The 21293-nt window shown below is 36.5% G+C and overlaps 1 protein-coding gene across 7 annotated transcripts in view; it reads right to left on the bottom strand.

Moving 5' to 3' along the window:
- The window catches only part of TPK1 (thiamin pyrophosphokinase 1), a 325016-nt gene that overhangs the window by 136014 nt on the left and 167709 nt on the right, over positions 1-21293 (bottom strand). For all 7 annotated transcript variants that reach the window (XM_077850267.1, XM_077850269.1, XM_077850271.1 and 4 more), the window contains one exon: positions 19043-19138. In XM_077850267.1, coding sequence (XP_077706393.1) covers positions 19043-19138 — 96 coding nt within the window. The remainder of the gene's footprint in view (positions 1-19042; positions 19139-21293) is intronic.

The following is a 21293-nucleotide window of genomic DNA, read 5'->3' on the forward strand; positions in this document are numbered from 1 at the left end:
CTAGCCATTTTCTAAAGACAATGCACACGGCAGCCCAGGTGGCTCAGTGGCTTAGCGCCACCTTCAGTCCAGAGTGTGATCCCGGAGACCGGGGATCGAGTCCCACATCAGGCTCCCTGCATGGGGCCTGCTTCTCCCTCTGCCTGTGTCTCTGCCTCTCTCTCTCTCTTTCTCTGTGTGTGTGTGTGTCTATATGAATAAATAATAAAAATCTTAAAAAAAAAATAAAGACAACGCACAAATGGCCAACAGGTACATGAAAAGATGCCCTATCACTAATCATCAGAGAAATACAAATTAGCTCTGATTATATATCCAAAAGGAAGGAAGTTCGGGTCTTAAAGAGAGATCTGCAGTCCCATGTTCATTGCAGCTTTATTCACAATAGCCAAGATAAAGAAACAACTAAGTAACTATCAACAGATGAATGGATGAAGATTACACACACACACAGGCAAAATGGACTCTTATTCAGCCACCAGAAAGAAGGAAATCCTACCAGTAAGAACAACATGGATGTTCATAGATGGACCATGAAAGCATTAGGCTCAATAAAGTTAAGTCAGACAGAGAAAGACAAATACTCTATGACCTCTCTTATATGTGGAATCTTAAAAAAAATAAAAAATAAATTTAAAAAAAAAGCCAAACTCACAGAAACAGTAGAATGACGGTTGCCAGAGGCTGGTGGTGGGGAAATGAAAGATGTTGGCCACAGGGTACACACTTCCAGTTATTAGATGAGTCAGTTCTGGGGATCTAATGTACAGCATGGTGACTGGAGTTACTCACATTGTATTATATATTTTAAAGTCGTTCAGACAATAAATCTTAAATTTTCTTACCATACCAAAACAAAACAAAACAAAAAGTAATTACATGAGATGATAGAGGTATTCACTAACTATAATGGTAATCACTTTGCAATACATTTGTGTGTCAAATCATGATGTTGTGTGCCCTACATTTATACAAATTCATATGTTAGGTATATCTCAATAAAGGTGGTAAAAATGAGATATTTTACATTTTTTTCACCTTTAGTCTCTAAAATCATCAATGTATTTTACACTAATAACACATCTCAATTTGAATCCGTTACATTTCAAGTATTCAAGTTGACTAGTGGGCTACAGTTTTAGATAGCACAAATCTAAAAACAGCAGAAAGCAATAAAGACACCTACCTCTAACTTTCAGAGCCCATTCTAATAAAAGTAGTGGCAAAAACAAAACAAAACAACAGCATTACTACCGCTGCTGTTCAGCAATTCTCTAATAGAGAATTGCTGTCCTTGAGGAAAAGCCCAGTTTATACTGGAGTTAGACATAAAGACGCTGTGAATTCAAGGGATTTTTAGTGAGGATGAACCATGAATTTCAGAAGGCACTAGAAGAGAGGCCATACATGCCCTAGGGCAAATCATTTATTTTTAAACATGCCTACTATTTTCTAAAGAATAGAAGACAGTCTCAAAGACTAACATGTTTTCTACTGGTTGTGATGTAACAAGGATTCAATATATGTTATTCTAAAAAAGCGTTCTTACAATCTTATTAGCCCCATGGAGAAAGTATTTTAAATATTGTTATCTGTGCACATATACACTCAAGTACTCAACACATGCCTATAAGGCCATATTCTGTGATATATAAAATGTAAAAAAGTCAACTTCTAAATGGTTTCTATTTATTTCCTACACTCAAGTCAGGGTAGTTTAATGGACTCTTTCTGTTAGCCTTTGCCTTATGCAATTGTGTGTGGCAAAAGGAACCCTGAAGCCCTGTATTAACATATTGGAGATCTGACTAAAGGATGGTATATTCTTTCAAAAGCCATGTAACCACATAAAAGTTACATAACCTCCTTGTGACTTTGGTGGTTCATCTATAAAGGTAAGGGACAGAACAGATTCATTAATGTATTTTTCAAGATTCCTTTCACTTCTAACAGTCCACATAAGGTTCTCTGGTTTCCACTGTAACAGGTTAAATAAAAACTGTGTCTATTTTGTTTAGAAAAATAAATGAAAACCTTAGCTTTGCGTAATTTGCCTTAATAAAATCATGACAAGACTGGTTGAGGGATACAGAACACTAAAGGGAGAAGCAATTTCATTTTTCTATTAGAGCAGTAAAAACCTTTCAGTAAACAAACGGTATGTTTTTCTGCATTTGTCCTCGAAAAGACTTAGATACAGCATGCATGAAATCTACAGCAGAGACAGTGGCTGTCAGCAAGTTTTAATTACATTCACTTTTCATAAATTGAATTCTAGAGTTGCATAAATGGACAATTTTTTTATGGTTCTCCCTGATAAATAGGGGTGACCATACAATTTAGCATACAGACTAAGACACTTCTGAAAGTAAACTGGGGACATTATACATAATTACACCAAGAATACGAGCATAAACCAAGACTATGCTATGTAAACCAAGATATATGTTTACCCTACTGGTGAGAATTAAAACTAACATTAGCATAGCCAACTTAACAAATACAAAGAGTAGGGGCTCAAAAAATTGATATGTTATTCTTAAGCTTCACTTAACTTTCAGATAGGTACTGTACTAAGGTAAGGCTTGAACAGGATGATGAGATCCTTTGGTCCAATTGTTTGATACTCTTATTTAAAGACTGAAAACTCAACACAGGCCACGAAGAAAGAAGCTGGATCAAGACAGACCAAAAACAATAAACTGACCAAAAAATCAGCAATGTCAAAATGTTTTAATAAGCCTATAAAGTAATTCCAGTAATTGATACAAAGTACAATGAGACACCAAGGAAATGAAAGGCTGTATTTTTATGGTATCGGAAGATACTATACTCACAAACACAGAATATACCTAGCTGAAAGGCAGTTTCTGAAAATAGGACTATAGGCATTCCATTTAAATTTCAACCAGGCTCAATGGGTCACAGTTTAAGGTAAGCCTCTTTGGGTGAGAAAGAAATAATATCCCTTGCAATGGCAAGATAATGAGTCTTCCATTCATAGACAAGAAATCTAGGAACATTCAGGGTTAAGGGTGTGATTAAGTGAAGGCATTTTTAAAGGATGCCTACCTCTACTTTCTAAAAAAGAATTTTGTTTGAACAGAGTATTTTTTTCCAACTTTGTCAAACTGTAAATATGTTATTAAGAAATGTCATAAATGTGTTCATATAAAAGTGTTTTTGAACACGTTACTTTAGAGAAAGGTAAAAAAAAAAAAAAGAGGATGAAAGGACCTATTTACATTACTGAAAAGTGATCAGTGTATCCAAGCTTATCTGCATTTGAAAAGAAAAACTAGGAAGGCACTAATAAGGATCTGTACTAAGACTCCTGACTGCTATAAACCACAATCCCCTAGTAGAAGTTTAGCATAAAAGCCCAGGTAGCCCATACTCTCATTGACCACAGGGAACTTACTATGTCCCTGTGCCTCTCTGGACAGCTCAGCAGACGGGACTCCAGCCTCCTTGTGTGGACTAGAAGGAACTCTTTGCGGCAGAGGTCCTTGACACAGGAGAGACTGACCTGTCCCATAAGGCTGTATGTGTGGTTTCCACCCTACAGGTTCAGTCTCTATTAGCTTGCATGTATTTTCATTATTGCCTACCCTTTGACATACCAAAGCTATGAGTTTTACCTTTCACCCTAAATACTCAGAATTAAACACTCCCCTCACTCAGGGCAGCTCCTAATCTGGTTTGTGCCCAAGGAGAGTGGACACTGGAGAAGGTTCACTACCAAGAGGCTTCTCATGGGTCCCAAGAGACTTCAGCTACAGCATCATTAAGAACTTATCAGGATCATCTGCTTAACAAAAGCATCTACTCCAAAGACCACACATTCTTAGAGTCAGAACTGTGTCTTATTCAGGATGCATTTCTCAACCTAGAATACCTAGCAGGGTACCTGGGTACACATAAAGGACTTTTGTCAGCTGAATGGTAAGCTCAACAGTTAGTTTTCATGCTGTAACTCTCTGGCAAACAAGACCAAATCATTAACAAGTATGGACTTTATTTTATGGTCTCTATTCTTTTCTCAAAATCTTAATGGGGAAAATGACTAAAGAGTTATTCTTCAAAGCATCCTGCAATCGATTCTTTCATTTGTGTCACTGTAATTTTTGTCCTTTGATTCAGCTTGCATACAACCATTATGCTGTTTTTCAAAATGACTCTGTGGCTTTCCATTCTAAATTCTTTAGTGGATTGCCATCACCTGTATATCAAAATTTAAATTCCTTGTCTAGAAAATAAAGATTCTTCATATGTTGACCACAAACAATCTAACAATGACGATGGCTGTGAACAGTTCTCATCCTCAGAGCTCTTCCTGCATACGCTGTTTGAATTTTTCTTGGTTTACTTTCTGACTGCCATTAAGAATGCCTGAAGCACTTTAATGTCAGGTACCCTGGTCATGAGAGAGTACAGGATGAGTGCATTCATTCCTAGAATAATGCAATGCTTTTTTGGTTGACCTGGGACAAAGCTTTGAATTTTTTTTAGTAGTAGTTCTGTCTTCCCTCACAGATTTGTCCTGAGTACTAATATTCCCTTGATCAATTGGACTATAAGTTCAAGCCATATCAATGAGATCCCTGGGAATGAGACATCTTTTCCGTATAAACAATACAACACTGATATATACAAAAATGTGGAAACATGGTCTTTTTCCTTCCCAAGTAAAAACACCAAGGGATGGCAAGAACTAATTTACATGTGTTCACATTTCTCAGTATCAGGAAGTGAGTGCCAAGGACAGTTGGATAGAATAAATAAACACACTAATGGATTTTTTTTGCATGATTTTACTCTATTATCTCTGCTGAAAATTAAACTCTTTGAAGACTCAGGAATATATTTATGAGTAAGTAAAATTACATAAAGTCACGGTTTATATAAATAAGTACATGGATATTATAAATCTACTGGAGGTAATGATGGTCTCCAAACCCCTCACATTCTCAGGATACGAAGATATTTCTACAGAAAAGATATTCACAAAGATATTCTTTTTGAATTATGGGGGTCCTGAGAAATGGAAAACTGTATTACTTGTGTTTTAGAACAGCTAGAATGCCTCACATAGCATCTTCAACACAGCTAGTATTTGGTGTAAAATAAAAAAAAAAAAAAACAAAAGATAATTTATACCATATTCAGAAACAATCAGCTATTTGGAAGTACAGTTTGAAAGGCTGTTACAATTTGCATTATACAAATTTTGTCCACAGAAGCTAAATGATTGCTCGGTAGATGAATGAAAAAATTCCATTCTGCATTCTGGAGCCTCCTGTTCAACACAGACCAGATACTTTTCACTCTGGCTAAGAATTCTCGAACATACGTGTTTCCCTAAGGAAGCTGAATATCTGAAAGAGCACTAAGCTGTCATTCTTCCCCTTCTGTGGAATCTGGGACATGAAACTGTACCTACTTTCTTTAGTCATTTCCACCTACTGAGCAAGGTGAGAGGAGACAGATAATTGTCCAAACCTTTCTGCAAACAGATGGACTTTGGTAAGAAATGCTTTGTTCCCTGACGATGAGTATTTCTGCACTGGCAGATCATTTCTTAATACCAATTATCCTCTCTTGCATCACCGGGATTCATTTTTACACAACAGTATTTCTTGCTTTGCTTCAACCATAAAGAAAGTCTTCGCTGCATATTCTTGTCCAAAGTGATAAATGATACTCTTGGTTTCCTTGTCTAGATGAATTGGATTTAGCTATTTGCAGTACTTTGAGTGCGTTATTTTCCCAAAGTTTAGTGGTATAAAACTCTTCATTTTTTATTGACCAGTTTATAATAGGTGGCTATCAGACTTGCTGTAGCGCAATCCTTAGGTTTTGCAATCTGGAGCAATATAAATAGTTTATGTTAATTATCCCCTTTCCACCTTTTGGGAGAATAGAGAACATTTTGATTGCAAATTTTGCACTTGGTCATTAGCACTCTGGTTTCTAGATATGCATTCGACCATTTTATAATGCCAAATGAGAATGTTAAAACTGTTACTGCAGTGACATTAATTACTTAAAGCTTATTTTTTTTTGCAATGTAAGTGTGCTTTACCTAACACATGCACACAAAATAGCTGATCACCTCATCATCCTCCAGTTCACCTTAATGCTATAAGCAATGCTATTATTTACTATTTTGCAAAACGTGTTCCACATCCAAGAGCATCATAGTAAACTGAATGTAATTTGGGATAAAATGTTTGTTCAATAATAACTTCCTCTTTCTGAAATTATTTATAGGGATGCTTTAAAAATCAGAATATTTAGGGTCTATTTTATAAGCATCTAAAATCTTGAGTAGAAATAGATGAGGAGACAGAATTAGCATGCAATCAGTGTACTTTGAATTCAGATACTCCCCCTTTCCTAATATGTTTCAAAATATCTCGATCCAGTTGTTCATATTGGAAATGACATAAATTCACATACATGGTGAGGGGAAGGTACATCGTGGATCCAGAAAAGGAGCTGCAATCACTGGCCATCTACTCTAGGCATCTGGATTTTAGTTTGCCACTTGCTCTTATGGACCAACATGGTGACCGTGGAATGCTAAGCAGAACTGCTCTGGGAAAGCAGACGGTCATGGAAACAGAACGACGTTTTCTACTTCTGGCTACTAATAGAAGAATGGAAAGTGAATACTATGCAAATTTCATCTTCTCCTCTGATTTAAATGGGACTTTCTGAGATACTTATACTCATCATCTAACACAAAGAAGAATGTATTCCTTTTCTTTTTTTTTTTTAAGATTTATTTATTTATGAGAGACACACAGAGAGGCAGAGACCTAGGCAGAGGGAGAAGCAGGTTCCCTGCAAGGAGCCTGATGCAAGACTCAATCCCGGGACCCTGGGAACATGACCTGAGCCAAAGGCAGATGCTCAACCACTGAGCCACCCAAGTGCCCCAAGAAGAATGTATTTCTATGTATATTTCTCTTCTGATTACTTAATTACCACTGAAAATAAATTGATCTGATATGTACATCCCCATAATAAGCAGTAACAACCTTTTAGTTCTTCAGTCATGACTTAAACTGTACACAAATCATTTCTTACAAATAGTTATTTTCTTAAAATTTTTAAAAAGATTTTATTTATTTATTTGAGAGAGAGGGAGAGAACACAAGCCAGGGGAGGGGCAAAGAGAGAAGCAGACTCCCTGCTGAGCAGGGAGCCCAACGTGGGGCTCGACCCAGGACACCATGATCATGAACTGAGTTGAAGGCAGATGTTTAACCAACTGAGCCACCCAGGCACCCCACAAATACAGTTGTTATTACTACTGTGGACAATCACACTCATGGCTAGGGTATGGCCACATATGTCTTGCTAAGGGCTGCAGAATAAGGAGAAATTTTTTAATCTATTGTGTACTCTCAGGATATTCCACTATATGTGCATTATTCTTACAGAAGACCCCAAGACAGAGTTTCCTCCTCTTGTCTGCAGTTTCTGCACCTTCACAATGCAGTAATTCAAAATAAAATAGTCCTTTTCACGTAAGGTCAGCATGTCTTCTGCAGAAGAGCATCACACCAACCATATCTGCAATTCTCTGCATTAATAAGAAATTTTATCTGGCAAGTGAGTCATCCAACTGAGATTCCTGGTAAGCAGATAAACTTAACCCTTGTCCCGGGGCCTATAAAAGCACGCTTCTCCTCTGGCAGGGATGGATTAGGCTGCCACAGTCGCTGAGGCAGTAAGCTTTTTATATCCGTAGCAACAGCTCCCGAGTCACTTCAAAGCACTGGGTGTATCTATTTTCTCTTGTTACACAGCACTATAAAAAAGATTGCTGGTCTCTAAGAAGAAGGAAAAACAGAGATGTGAATTTCTCTTTTGAAGGCTTCTCCAAAATGATCTAGGAAACAGCCTGCTTGTTCACTCAATGCCCAGAATACTTTCCTTCTCCTTGCTTCCTTCCTTGTCTGATACTTAACTTGCACAGCATCTGTTCCAGAACCTGATTATGTAAGTAGTCACTCTGGCACTTGAAAAAGAGAACAATGCTGGTTATATACTAAAAAACAAGAGGTGTTTTGTGTAGACATACTTAAGTATAGCTGAATATGTCTACTATAAGTATACATGTGTTTCTTCCTAGAAATTCATAAAAATTATTGATTTAAGTTTACAACATTGCTTTGAGGCAGACAGGCAGAGGCAAGAAAGTAGAGAAAGCTGTCCCTATAAGTCTTACAAGGCCTCAGCTATCCAGCAGATGTTGGAATTGAATGGTATTACTTTCAGTATTACTTTAAGGAAGTTGGCAAGATTTATTCTTGTCAAGTTCTCAATGGCAGTGGCTTATGAGACAATCTCTACGTATTTTCATTTTTTAGCTCTCAACTTTTGCAAGTAACTTAGAACTGGGAAAAAGTTGCAGTTTTCAGAAATTACAAAAGACCAATTAATAAAATGAAAAGAAGGCATTACACGTACCATTTTTAATCACACACAACACATATGTCCTCCCCATCCATAAGATGAAGAGATAAAGTATACTAAAAGTATAATGATTGAATAATAGCTCCATATGCTGCCAAAGCCAAAAAAAAATTTCAATTATTATGGGCCAATAGCTGGAGCAGGTTACACCTTGTTAAAGTAGATTAATACAATTTACCAACATTTGATAAAAAAAAAAAGCCTTGCTAAAAAAAAAATTCTTCCATCTATGTACGCATTCATTTATTCATTCAATAAATACATATGGAGTGCCCACTATGTGCCAGGTGTTGTCCTGGGAATGTAGCAGAGAATAAACATGTACAGTTACCTGCCCATATGAAATTTACATTGCAGTGTGAAGATGTAATAGAAATAAATTTCCTAAATATATATGTTAGATGGTGACAGGTGTGATGGAGAAGACCCAGCAGACAAGGTGATAAAGACTGAGTCAAGTGATGGGAGAGGATGCGGGATGAGGGGTGTTATTTAAAAAGGGAGATCATGGAAGGCCACATGGATATGAGCCCCAATTTCATTAGAAAAATAATTATATTATTCTATTTTCTCCAATGAAAAGCTAAAGGGTGAAACAGAGAAGGGGTCTACAAACAATTCACTAAAAAAAAGGTGAATCTTTCCTGCAGAGGCACGGTACAGCAATAATTGTAGCCTGAGTTATTCTATGGTTACATGTACATCTGTGTCCTCTATTAGACTGGAGGGTCGGAGCCATGAGGTCAGTCATCCAACCAAGTATAACGACCAAGATAGGTACCATGCAAAAGTTTGTTAAAACAATTAGAGGAATATCCTCAGTAGCTTCCATAGTATGTCTAAAGGGAGGAAGTCTGCTGTTGCAACTCTAAATTGTAAATACATCCCTTAGTGAGTGTAAGGCACACCATGGCTATGGCAGGATTAAAGAAGTCAGAGTATATGTCCTATTTTCTCTCCGCACCAAGTCAAGGAGTAAACAATGATTAGCTGGGTTGTGTAACTCACCTCCCTACTGAATGCTAGTACTAAACACACAGTTACCATTCTCACCAGTTCCCTGGGAAGGAGGAAGGCTGAAGACATCCCTTGAGAAACATTTCAATGTGTAAAGAGTTCCCCATTTATTTCAAGTTTCTAACATTAAGACAGTTCTTGTGGAATCAGAATATGTCTGAAACAACCAATGTTAAGGTAAGTCCATATAACCTGGGCTATAAACTGTAACTAGTTTATAAGATTTCTTAAAACACTGTCTAATTCTAAAATTATATTATAAAATCAAGAGAGCACAATATATTTATATCGTAATATATTTTGTGAAATACTAACAATTATATATAAATTATACTTCTTTTATAATTTACAAAATACAATGTTATGTAAATATATAAATACATTTTATAAAATATGTTGCAGATCACAAGACCTAAAGTATACAACAATATATGACTATTAATACTATTAAATTTTTATTAAGGATTTTATATGTGGCAGACAATGAAGTGCTTTGTCTCTGTACCTGCTGATATAAGTAAATTATTATTCTGATTTTGCAGATGAGAAAGCTGAGGCTTAAAAAACTTAAACAGCTTTCTATTACCTATTTCTCTTTCTGTCAACACACAGCTAAAAAGAGTGCCAGGCCCAGACTTTGAACATCTGACATCTAATTACAATGCACTGCAGTGGTGTTGGGAAAACTGGACAGCCACATGCAGAAACTTGAAACGGGACCACTTTCTTACACCATACACAAAAATAAATTCAAAATGGATGAAAGACCTAAATGTAAGACAGGAAACCATCAAAATCCTAGAGGAGAACACAGGCAGCAACGTCTTTGACCTCAGCCATACCAACTTCTTACTAGACACATGGTGGAAGGCAAGGGAAATAAAAGCAAAAATGAATTATTGGGACTTCATCAAGATAAAAGGCTTCTTTTCTTTCGCACAGTGAAGGAAACAATCAACAAGACTAAAAGACAACCTATAGAATGGGAGAAGATATTTGTAAATGACACATCTAATAAAGGATTAGTATCTGAAATCTATGAAGAACTTCTCAAACTCAACACCCAAAAAACAAATAATCCAGTTAAGAAATGGGTAGAAGACATGAATAGACATTTTTCCAAAGAAGACATACAAATAGGTAATAGACATATGAAAAAATGCTCAACATCACTCATTGTCAGGGAAAAACAAATCCAAACCACGATGAGATATCACCTCACACCTGTCAGAATGGCTAAAATGAACAACTCAGGAAAACAACAGACATTGGCAAGGATGTGGAGAAAGGGGAACCCTCTTACACTGTTTGTGGGAATACAAACTGTTATGGCCACTCTGGAGCTTCCCCAAAAAAGTTAAAAACAGTTCTGGCAATTGCACTATTAGATATTTATCTGAAGAATACAAAAATACAGATTCAAAGGGGCATACACACCCCAATGTTTATAGCAGCATTATCAACAATAGCCCAACTATGGAGAGAGCCCAAATGTCCACTGGCTGATGAATGGATACAGAAGATGTGGTGTGTGTGTGTATGTATGTGTGCATGTATATATATACACATGTATAAATATGTGCATATATACAGGAGGAATATTACTCAGCCATCAAAAAGAATGAAATCTTGCCATTTGCAAGGACATGGAGAGAGCTAGAATGTATTATGGTAGGTGAAATAAGTCAGAGAAAGGCAAATACCATATGATTTCACTCATGTGGAATTTAAGAAATGAAAGAGATGAATATAGGGGAAGTAAGTAAAAAAAACAGATAAGGAGGCAAATCATAAGAGACTCAGCTATAGGAAACAAACTGAGGGTTGCTGGAGGGGAGGTGGGTCAGGCAGGTGTTAAAAAGGTGATGGGGATTAAGGAGGGCATTTGTTGTGATGAGCAGTAGTGTTATATTTAAGTGATGAATCATTAAATTTTATACCTGAAACTAATACTATACTATAATGTTAACTAACTAGAATTTAAATAAAAATTTGAAACAAACAAAAAACCCACAATACAGGGATCCCTGGGTGGCTTAGCGTTGTAGCGCCTACCCTTGGCCCAGGGCGTGATCCTGGAGACCCAGGATCGAGTCCCACGTCGGGCTCCCTGCATGGGGCCTGCTTCTCCCTCTGCCTGTGTCTCTGTCTCTGTCTCTCATGAATAAATAAATAAATAAAATCTTAAAAAAAAAAAACCCACAATGCAATGGAAACTAACATGAGGACAAATAGAAGCTCATAAAATAACCCAACTGAGAAATGATAATGGTCTGAAATAACCTAGTAGCAGTAAGACTAGAAAGGATAAAGTGGGCACAAGAGATACCTACAGAATTAAAGGAGTTGTGACCAAGTGGTAAGGGATGGTATAGCAAAATATAAGGCTACTCTTAGGTTTCTGCCACGTGGATGGATGGTAGTGCCAGTGCATGAGATGGAAAATAAAGAGAAAATGGGATTCTGTGTGAAAGATGATGAATTGTGTTTTAGACACTGAAATGAAATTCTTATGGCCCTCCAGTTAGGTTAGAAATAGGCTTTGGCATTCCGGACAGGAAGTATAAATGAGAGAGTCAATGGCATAGAAGTGTGACAGGATATCCCCCTAAGAAAAACAGGTGAAAACGAAGGTGTTGATGGAGATGACAGGATTTTGACAGGTAAAGAGGCAGGGCAGGAATGAGCAGGATTACTCCTTCTGGAGCCAACCCTGAAAAAATTATATAGAATGCCAGTTCTCTTTGATCAAGTCCTACCACTCTCTGGTGTCTTGGGAAACTGGGCAGTTTGCGGACCTGGGCTGTTACCACAGTTTAAAAATTATCAAGTTTCCAGCAAAGTTTCAAGCAGGTTTAGTTTTCAGATAAAACAGTTTCCAAAATATGCAATAGAGACTCACAGGTTGAGATTTTTTGAGGAAACACTTTAAAGGTGAAAGAAATCATAAAAAGGTATTTCAGATTTGCCTAGGTGTCAATAAGTACTTGCCTTTTTATTCTGTAACACTGAGTCATGTCACAAAAAGATTATACCACCTGATAGTTAATAGCATATTTGAAACAGTAAGCATCTCTTTTTCAAGTAAACCTCTTAATTTGGAATAATCTTAGATTTAGTGAAAAGTCACAAAAATAGTACAGGAATTGTACCCTTCCCCCGGTCCCAGCCAGTGCTAACATCTCCTATAACCACAGTACATCTGTTCCACCTAAGACTGATACCAACGTACTACTAGTAATTGAACTCCAGGCTTTGTTCGCATTTTGCCAGTTTTCCACTAATACCCTGCTCCAGTTCAGGGACAAACAGAATGCCACACTGCATTTAGTTTTCATGTCTCTTTCAGCTCCTCTGGTCTGTGACAGTTTTTCCATCTTTCCTTGTTTTCCATGACCTTGAAAATACTGGTCAGGTATTTGGCAGAGTAATATTCATTCTGACTTCCTTGGATTTCTTTTCAAAGATGAAACTGGGATTATAGGTTTTAGGGAAGAATTTCACAAGTGCCCTTAGCACCCTTTACGTTATCTTGAAGGGCATGTGCTATAAACAGGAATTATTGCTGACATTATTTCATCACTTACTTTTTTCTTTTATTTAGTTTTGTATATTTTTATTATGGCAAATTTCAAACATATGCAAAAATAAGGAGAAGAGTATGATGAATCACTTATACCCATCACCAGTTTCATAAAAATTATAAAATACACGGTCAATCGTGTTTTATCTATACTTTCTCCTTACTCCCCTAGTCAACATGTTTATTTTGAAGTAAATCCCATGATTATTTTGAAGTAGATCCTATACATATTATTTCCTCTGTAAATATCACCAAACGAGACTTACCATAATTTAACCAGTCCCCTATTGACAGACAGTTTTTTATTTATGACAAATAATGCAACTATAAATATCCATTTACATTTATCTTTGTAAACTGCAGGATAAATTTCTAGATGTTGAATTGCTGAAACAAAGATATAAGCATTTAAAATTGAGAAATACGGGCAACCCGGGTGGCCCAGTGGTGTAGCGCCAACTTTAACCCACAGTGTGATTCAGGAGACCCGAGATCGAGTCCCACATTGGGCTCCCTGCATGGAGCCTACTTCTCCCTCTGTCTCTTCCTGTGTCTCTGCCTCTCTGTGTGTCTCATGAATAAATAAATAATTAAAAGCTTTAAAAAAATAAAAAATAAAATTGAGAAATACTACCAAATTTATTTTAATACTACCAAGAATAAATGAGAATTTATCCTTCTCTGTACCCTCACCTACACTCATTTTATCTAACTTTAAATATTTGGCAATCTGATATCTGAAAAATGGCATGTATTCTTTTTTTAAAGTAAATTTAATTAATTAACATACAATGTATTATTAGTTTCAGAGGTAGAGTTCAGTGATCATCAGTCTTCCATAACTGGGTGATGGTCATTAAGGAGGACACGTGAAGTAATGAGACTGATGTTTGATTACTTGACTGAGGTGGTATTTGCCAAGTATCTCTACTGTGAATTTAGTTCTCATCTCTTTCCAGAATATACACTGACACACACAACAGATTTATTAAATTGTGCTTTAAATGAGATTGAAATCTTGCTGAAGATCCTGGCCCATTAGAGTAGACTGTACTAAGGACAGTGGAGACCCTCAGAAGACACTTCTCAGAGCACTATCACCATTCTTCGCGCAACCCTCTGAGTCAGAGCTTATTATAGTGCTATGAATAATTATTCCAATCAGATAAAGTCTTAAATTCCTTTTAAGTGAGGAGCAACAGTTATTTAGTATGGACATATAACAAAGCCATTAGTCCATTACAAAACAATAATGTACACCTAACCCAATACTGATAATTAGTAGACATAAATATTCTAAAACTCATAGTATCTGCAGATATCTAAACATAGTGTATCTATCTGAGAAATACCATGTAGGAATTAAATAGAAAGACTATCTAGGACGTCTAGGTGGCTCAGTGGTTGAACGTCTGCCTTTGGCTCAGGTCAAGATCCTGGGATCCTGGGATGGAGTCCTGAATGAGGCTCCCTCCCTGCAGGGAGCCAGCTTCTCCCTCTGCTGATGTTTCTGCCTCTCTCTCTGTGTCTCTCATGAACAAATAAAATCTTTATAAAAAAAGAAAAAAAAAGACTATCTAATATTCCTTACCTAAAGTCAATAATCAAGAACCCCAATTCAGATATAAATGCATAAAAACTATTCTAATACATACAAATCACAATTCAATATTTGCTCAGGCTATTAAAATTGTATAAAAAAGAACTTAATATGTAATAATCCCATAGTCTTTATGTAGTATTTGATTTGTAGTTATTAATATCTGTGTGTGTATAAAATTTAGGCATTTGCTCTTATTCATACAGTACTTTTTCAGCATCCTGCATTATTTGATTGAAAAATTGATTTAAAAAATAACATGGTACAAGGGGGATAAAATGCATTCAAGTTTTGGCAAATAAAACTAGTATGTGTTCATTGTTTTTTTTTAAAGATTTTTATTTATTTATTCATGAGAGACACACAGAGAGAGAGGCAGAGACAGAGGCAGAGGGAGAAGCAGGCTCCATGCAGGGAGTGTGATGCAGGACTTAATCCTGGGACTCCAGGATCACAACCTGAGCCGAAGGCAGACACTTAACTGCTGAGCCACCCAGGGATCCCAAAACTAGTATGTGTTTAAATCAACACCACGTACAGTGTGAATGAAATTAATGACAGCTTTTCCACCCAAATTTTGTCTCATATTAAATCTGTGTTTAAAAACCTCAGAGACTGAAGTAATGATTCTGGTATCAAATTATAGTAGGAAATATCTTAAACTGTATTTTAGGAGGCCTGTTATTCTAAGGGCCTTATAATCTGGATTTGTTTCTGCTTCTTCCTAAACAACATGCATCTTACATTTTTAGAAAGTTGGAGCAATAGCTTTTAATGTTTTCCACTGAATTCAAAGGTTTAGATCTCAAGCATGCATCATGACATCAGAAAATATATGTGCTCTTTGAAGATCCAGTCATATCAGATGGCATCTTGAAAATGTATTATTCATGACTCAGTTACAGATAAACAATGTGGTAACATGAAAGCAAAGCATTAAAAAGTCACATGTATCAGTGAACCCTTTTGCAAAAGAATAAAAGTTGAGGGTGAGCAGGTTTAAAATAGATAAGTAAATAAATAAATGTGGTGATTTAGGCAAATTTTTCAAAGTTAATCACATGTTCTAGGTAGTAAGCTCCTTTAGGGTAAGGACAGGCTAATTCAAATTCTATAAAGTTCTACGATGTTACATAGTACAGTTTTTTAACATATTAGATATTACTTTACTTTTATTTGCAATTAATATTTTAAAGTAAATGCTAGTAATTAACAAGAGCTTGCTATAAAATATAGACACAGATGACAAATTCATATTTATAATTTAATAAGTAGAAAAACAGAAATGTATGATAATTTGATGGTACTTATTAGGTAGAGAAGTATAAAGGACCTTTTTATATAGTTCACGTGCATTTCAATTTTTAATAGTCCTCATGATGATCTCACTTGGGCATAGGAGGATATGTGGAGGGGCATCTTTTAATTATTTTCCTTGCTAATCTTTCTCTTCTTGCTTTTCTCTTGCTATTACATTAGATCAGATGAAACGATGTATCTCCAGGTTAAATGTCAAGTTGAGTGGAAGCTCAAAGATACTCCATCAAATTTACTATAACCTGAAGGTTATATTAAAGGTTTTCATTGTGAAAAATGGAGCCTTCAGTTTACCCAACTATGCTTTTTAAAACAGCAAACTAATCACATTGTTGTCCATCTTAATGCTCTTCAAACTCCTTGCCATTGGTTCGCTGAAGAGCTATCCATCCTCCCTGTACACCAAGGCATCCATCCTTGAACACTCTTCTTCCCTCTGCCATCCAATCCTTCTCTAAGAAGCCTTCCCCCTACTGTGTTGTGTTCAACTCCCCTGGGCACTCGCACAGCACACAACAGAGACTCAACATTCACAAAGCACCCTTTACATGCAAGGTGCTGCTGTACAGTTGTGAACAGCCCAGCTTTGTGAGCTGTATGGTCAGGCTGGGAAGAAAGGCTTCACGTAAACAGAAATAACCAACAAATTTACTGGAAGTGTTAAGACTGCCTTGAAGGAGAATGAAAGGGGTACTGACACACAGAGCAGCAGAACCTAACATGGAGAGATGGGGAAGAGAAGTCCTCCTAATGACATCACCTAGTCTGCCATTGTGGTATAGGAGAAGAGAAGGAAAAAATTCAAAAAATATTCAAGTGATGTGCAAAAATATTCTAGGCAGAGGAGGCAACACCTCAAGGCAGAGAAGAAGAGGGAATAGGTCATACTTTATGAACAAGGAGAAAAAGTAGTGCAAGATGAGGCTGGAGAATGTGTTGGGTCTAAATCATGCTGGGGGCCTGCGGCAGCCGTGGAAGTGCACTGCTCCTTCTAACCTACACCGCCCCCCTTCCCCAGAAAGAACTCATTAGGGCTGTGAGGGGGGCCGCTGGCTGTCATGGCCCACTGGAACTCTCAGATGCAGTGCAGTGGGCCACCAAGGCCACCCCCTTCCCTGAGAGCTTCCAGCCCTGACTAAGCACAGTGGGACTAGGAGGGTTTGGTCCTTTCTGCTCAATGCAGGATTGCTCTAACAGGTCTTGATTCTGTCTTCCCTACTGGATCATCCACGACCTTACCAGATTTGTTTCACAGATCATACATACTTGATTACCCTCTTACCCCAGTCTGAGGCTCTCTCTGAATTTCAGTGTTGAGCTTGAGATAGGATTCTTTATTTTCAGACTTAATGACCAAATACTGTATTACAGATACTATCAATTTGACACACATAATTGCATTCCCAGCTTCCAATAATTGCAGCGTTGATGCTGGGAAAACTGAAACACAAGTTGTGAAGATTTTATAATTTCTTTTCTAAGAAACTCAAAATCAGCTATGTCTGGATGAAGCAGGTAACTCTCAATGGGCTGTGTTCTGTTTTCGTTAAACAAATATTTAATTATAGCAATTTATTTCTGGAAATAGCACAATACATTTGGTATAGTTCAAGCTACAACAGAGATGGGAAATGTTCACTCAATTACTTTTGTTCAGTTTGTACAATGTGCTACTTGTCAATTAGGATAATTAACAAGGCTTGTCTTCAAAGAGAGAAAATGATCTACTATCTCAACTTAGTAAATAGATGCCAAAAGAAATCTTTGAAAAACTTTTGTGAGGGAGTAAGTTTTTCTTGAGTTGCCTCTCCAACATCTATCTTGTCCTGCCCCCGTCTTAGTCATGTAATCTTCACGAGACCTGCGGATGGATCTGAACCCCTGCTATAATCAGGTTACTCTCATCCTCTGTTGCCAAAACCAAGAGTAGCCTAACAGAGGGATATCAGGACTTAAGTTTGATGATGATGATGGGAAGTGTTGCCCTGCTCCTTTAATCCCCTACATGTGAAGGGGTAAAATGCTGCTACAGTGGTCACTGAAGGCAGTCAGGGGAGCCAGACCAGAGATAAAGTCTACAACACAGAGTGAAGACAGAAAAAGAAACAGACAGGACATCTGACTGAGCTGTATATAAGACTACCTTATCTCGCCTGACTATTGAGGCCAGGTTGAAATGCATTTCTTGTTACTTGTACTATCAAAAAGCATTTTAATATATAAAGGTATTTGCTACTTTTCTTAGTTTAAAAATTACACATTTGATTATGCACCTCAGCTTACTCTCCAGCCCCTGTCAGTAAAAGGATAGTCAACTGCCATTCAATGATTCAGGTTTATTTTGTTGATCGTCACTAAACATTGACTTAAAAAATATTTTATGTCATAATAAAAAATACTACATATTTTATTCTTTTGTTCTTATAATCAAAAAGGATTATAAAATATAATAAAATATAAGCTTGCATTTTAGCTAATTAATTATTAAATGCTTGAACGCTAGGTGAAAATCATTAAGGAATACTTTAAAGAATCTACAGATGCAAGTAGCAGATTCCTCCTGGACTTAAAAAGTTGACTGTTTTGTTTGTTTGTATGAGTTTATAATGATAACTCATGGGCCAAATATAGGCCATATTTTCTTGTTTTACCTGCCCATACAGAATTTAAAAAGAGAAAACATATAAAGAGAAAACACACATAGGTCTACATGGAAATGAAGAATGAGAAATGAAAAGTAGCTACTCATTGTAGGCCAAGAATGAGATGCCAGTTTCACTGCTTTATCAAAGTCCGCTTCATCCATTTTGTGACTTCATCATTATAAGGTATTTAGATCTCTGACTTTTGATTTAAGTGCAAACAGTAATACTTGGCAGCTAAGTACAGATTTATGCAACATATGGGAAAAATCTGACAGCCAAAACATTGGCACTAGAATAACTAATCACTTCAAATGAGTAAAAACTTGAAGCAGGATCTTTTACATCCTTGGCACTAAGACTCTTAACCACCAAAAAAGATGTAGATCTTACCTGTAGGTCTTTTTCTTCTATTTTTTTTTGGAGCAATTCAAGGCACTTGGTAAAGTCAGTATGGTCTTGGTCAGGCGTTGAAATAATCTCACATCCCTATGTGTTTAAAGTAAGAGAAAAGGTAAGAATACATAATGATGACAGCCTTACAAGATAAAACACTATAAAAGTAAAGATAAGGTATCAATAGACATAGCCTATTATGCTTATATTATACCCTGATCATTAGTATCATTATCATTATCTTTTTTATTTCACATAACAAGACATCTCAGAAATGGTTAGAATATCACAATAATGGTCTGATTATGACAATCACTTTACTCAACAAAAGTGCAGATTTACACTACATTAATGGTCTTTAAGAATCACTGCTGGGATGACATTTGAAATTAACATAAGGACTCTGATACAAGTATTATAAAATATATTCACAGTAAAACTACCTGAAGTTAAAAGTAAAGCTATTTCTAAAAAAAGTTTGAACCTCTTTAAGTAGACCTAAGTTTACCTACATAACCGGAAAAACTCATATTAATATTGAACTAATGATAAAACTATATTTTAAGTAAAATCAAGTCAGCTGTTCTATAAAATTCCTTTATAGCACCTTTCTTACCCACTGTAAAAAGAGGCATGAAGAGCTATACCTGCATAAATATGTCTCTTGAATTATCTTTTAGACATAATGAAGCAAATTTATATGGTCTCTGCCTCTTCTACACTAGATACCTTACCTAGTGAAAAGCCAGGAATATATTTATAAATATGAAGCCACAAAAGTGCCAGCTTGTTGGCACTCGTGAACCAAGACAGTGAGAGAAACAATATTTCTGAAATGACACCTTTTCCTCCAATGTCTTACAAAGGCAAAGGCATGTAAAACCAGAGTGCAATGGGACTTGAGACTTCTTAATTCACGAACTTAACAATTCGTGGTCTCTCATAAACAGCTGAGTAAGGGGAAGTTAAATATAATCCAGTATATAAAGTTGCCATTCAAAGAGTTTTCAAGGATACCAAACACCCATACTGAGTCCTAAATTATCCTAAGAACCGTTCTCAGTAGATTTAAAGGTTCTTCTTTACCTTCAAGGTCTCTCTAAATGTGTCAAGCTCAACCTGGGCTTCATTCATTTATGACTACTGTCCTACAAGGTAGTGACCAATGAAAAAATTAATTCCTCATCATTCAGAAATATATTATGCCCTAAAAGATGTATATGTCATCTTTACAAAATGGTTGACATGTACTTTTCTGACCTGAAGAGAACATTGAAATTTACTACAGTCACCAAGTGAGGGCATAAAGAAGGTGACTTGCCTCAGGCTAATACTCCTTGAAAAGGGATGTTAGAATATGATAGAACCTACAGGGATATTATCAGGGGTGAGGAGATTAGATTGTCACCACGCACACACACACACACACACGTACACACATGCAGATACACACACGCACACAAATCACTATACTGAATGTTCCCCAAGGACAGGAATTATGTTTCATGCATTACTATTTCTAGTGCATGGCACCAGTCTGCTACATTGTAAGTAACTGATAATGTTTAACTAATACTCTGGAGGAATAAAAACCTATGCTGGCAAAGGGGTAAGAGAGCTTGGTATCTTATTGCTAAATACTGCATTTTAACAATGGGAAATCACCTTCCTGTTTTTAGAGATGAAGATATAATCGTTCCAGCAAAAAGAAATGAAATGAAAAAGGCAAACAGAAACAGCAATAATATAAAGATGATTAATAAACCATTGTTTATCTTCACAGAATCAACACAGATCCATAGGAAAAATTATAGTGAATGAGAACCGAAGAAATAATCTATCCCACTATAGTATTATGTAGATTAAGAAAATGAAAATGAGAGATTTAAATTGATTTGTGAATCCCTGGACAGCTGGGTGCAATAATGCACATCTAGAAATCTTACTGCCTTACTCTCGTGAGGTGGGAATAAATATCTAGATATCTGACACAAAAAGGTCATATGACATCATAGTTGGTTCCACAAGAATGGTATCTCGAGAAAACGTGTGAGATTTTCTGAAACATACGAGCAAGGCTTTATCTCATCAATTTAAGACAGGCACAAAGAAAAGCGTGAGTCATAACATGGAGGCAAATTACCAGAATTGAAAAATTCAGACTCTATCTAAACCCAGAACTTAGAATTTTTATGAGTTTAAATGATTCTAATCTCATCACTGATTAAAAACGAATTCACTGGAAGTG

This window comes from Canis aureus, chromosome 15 (genome assembly GCF_053574225.1).
Source record: "Canis aureus isolate CA01 chromosome 15, VMU_Caureus_v.1.0, whole genome shotgun sequence".
NCBI classification, from domain to species: Eukaryota; Metazoa; Chordata; class Mammalia; order Carnivora; family Canidae; genus Canis; species Canis aureus.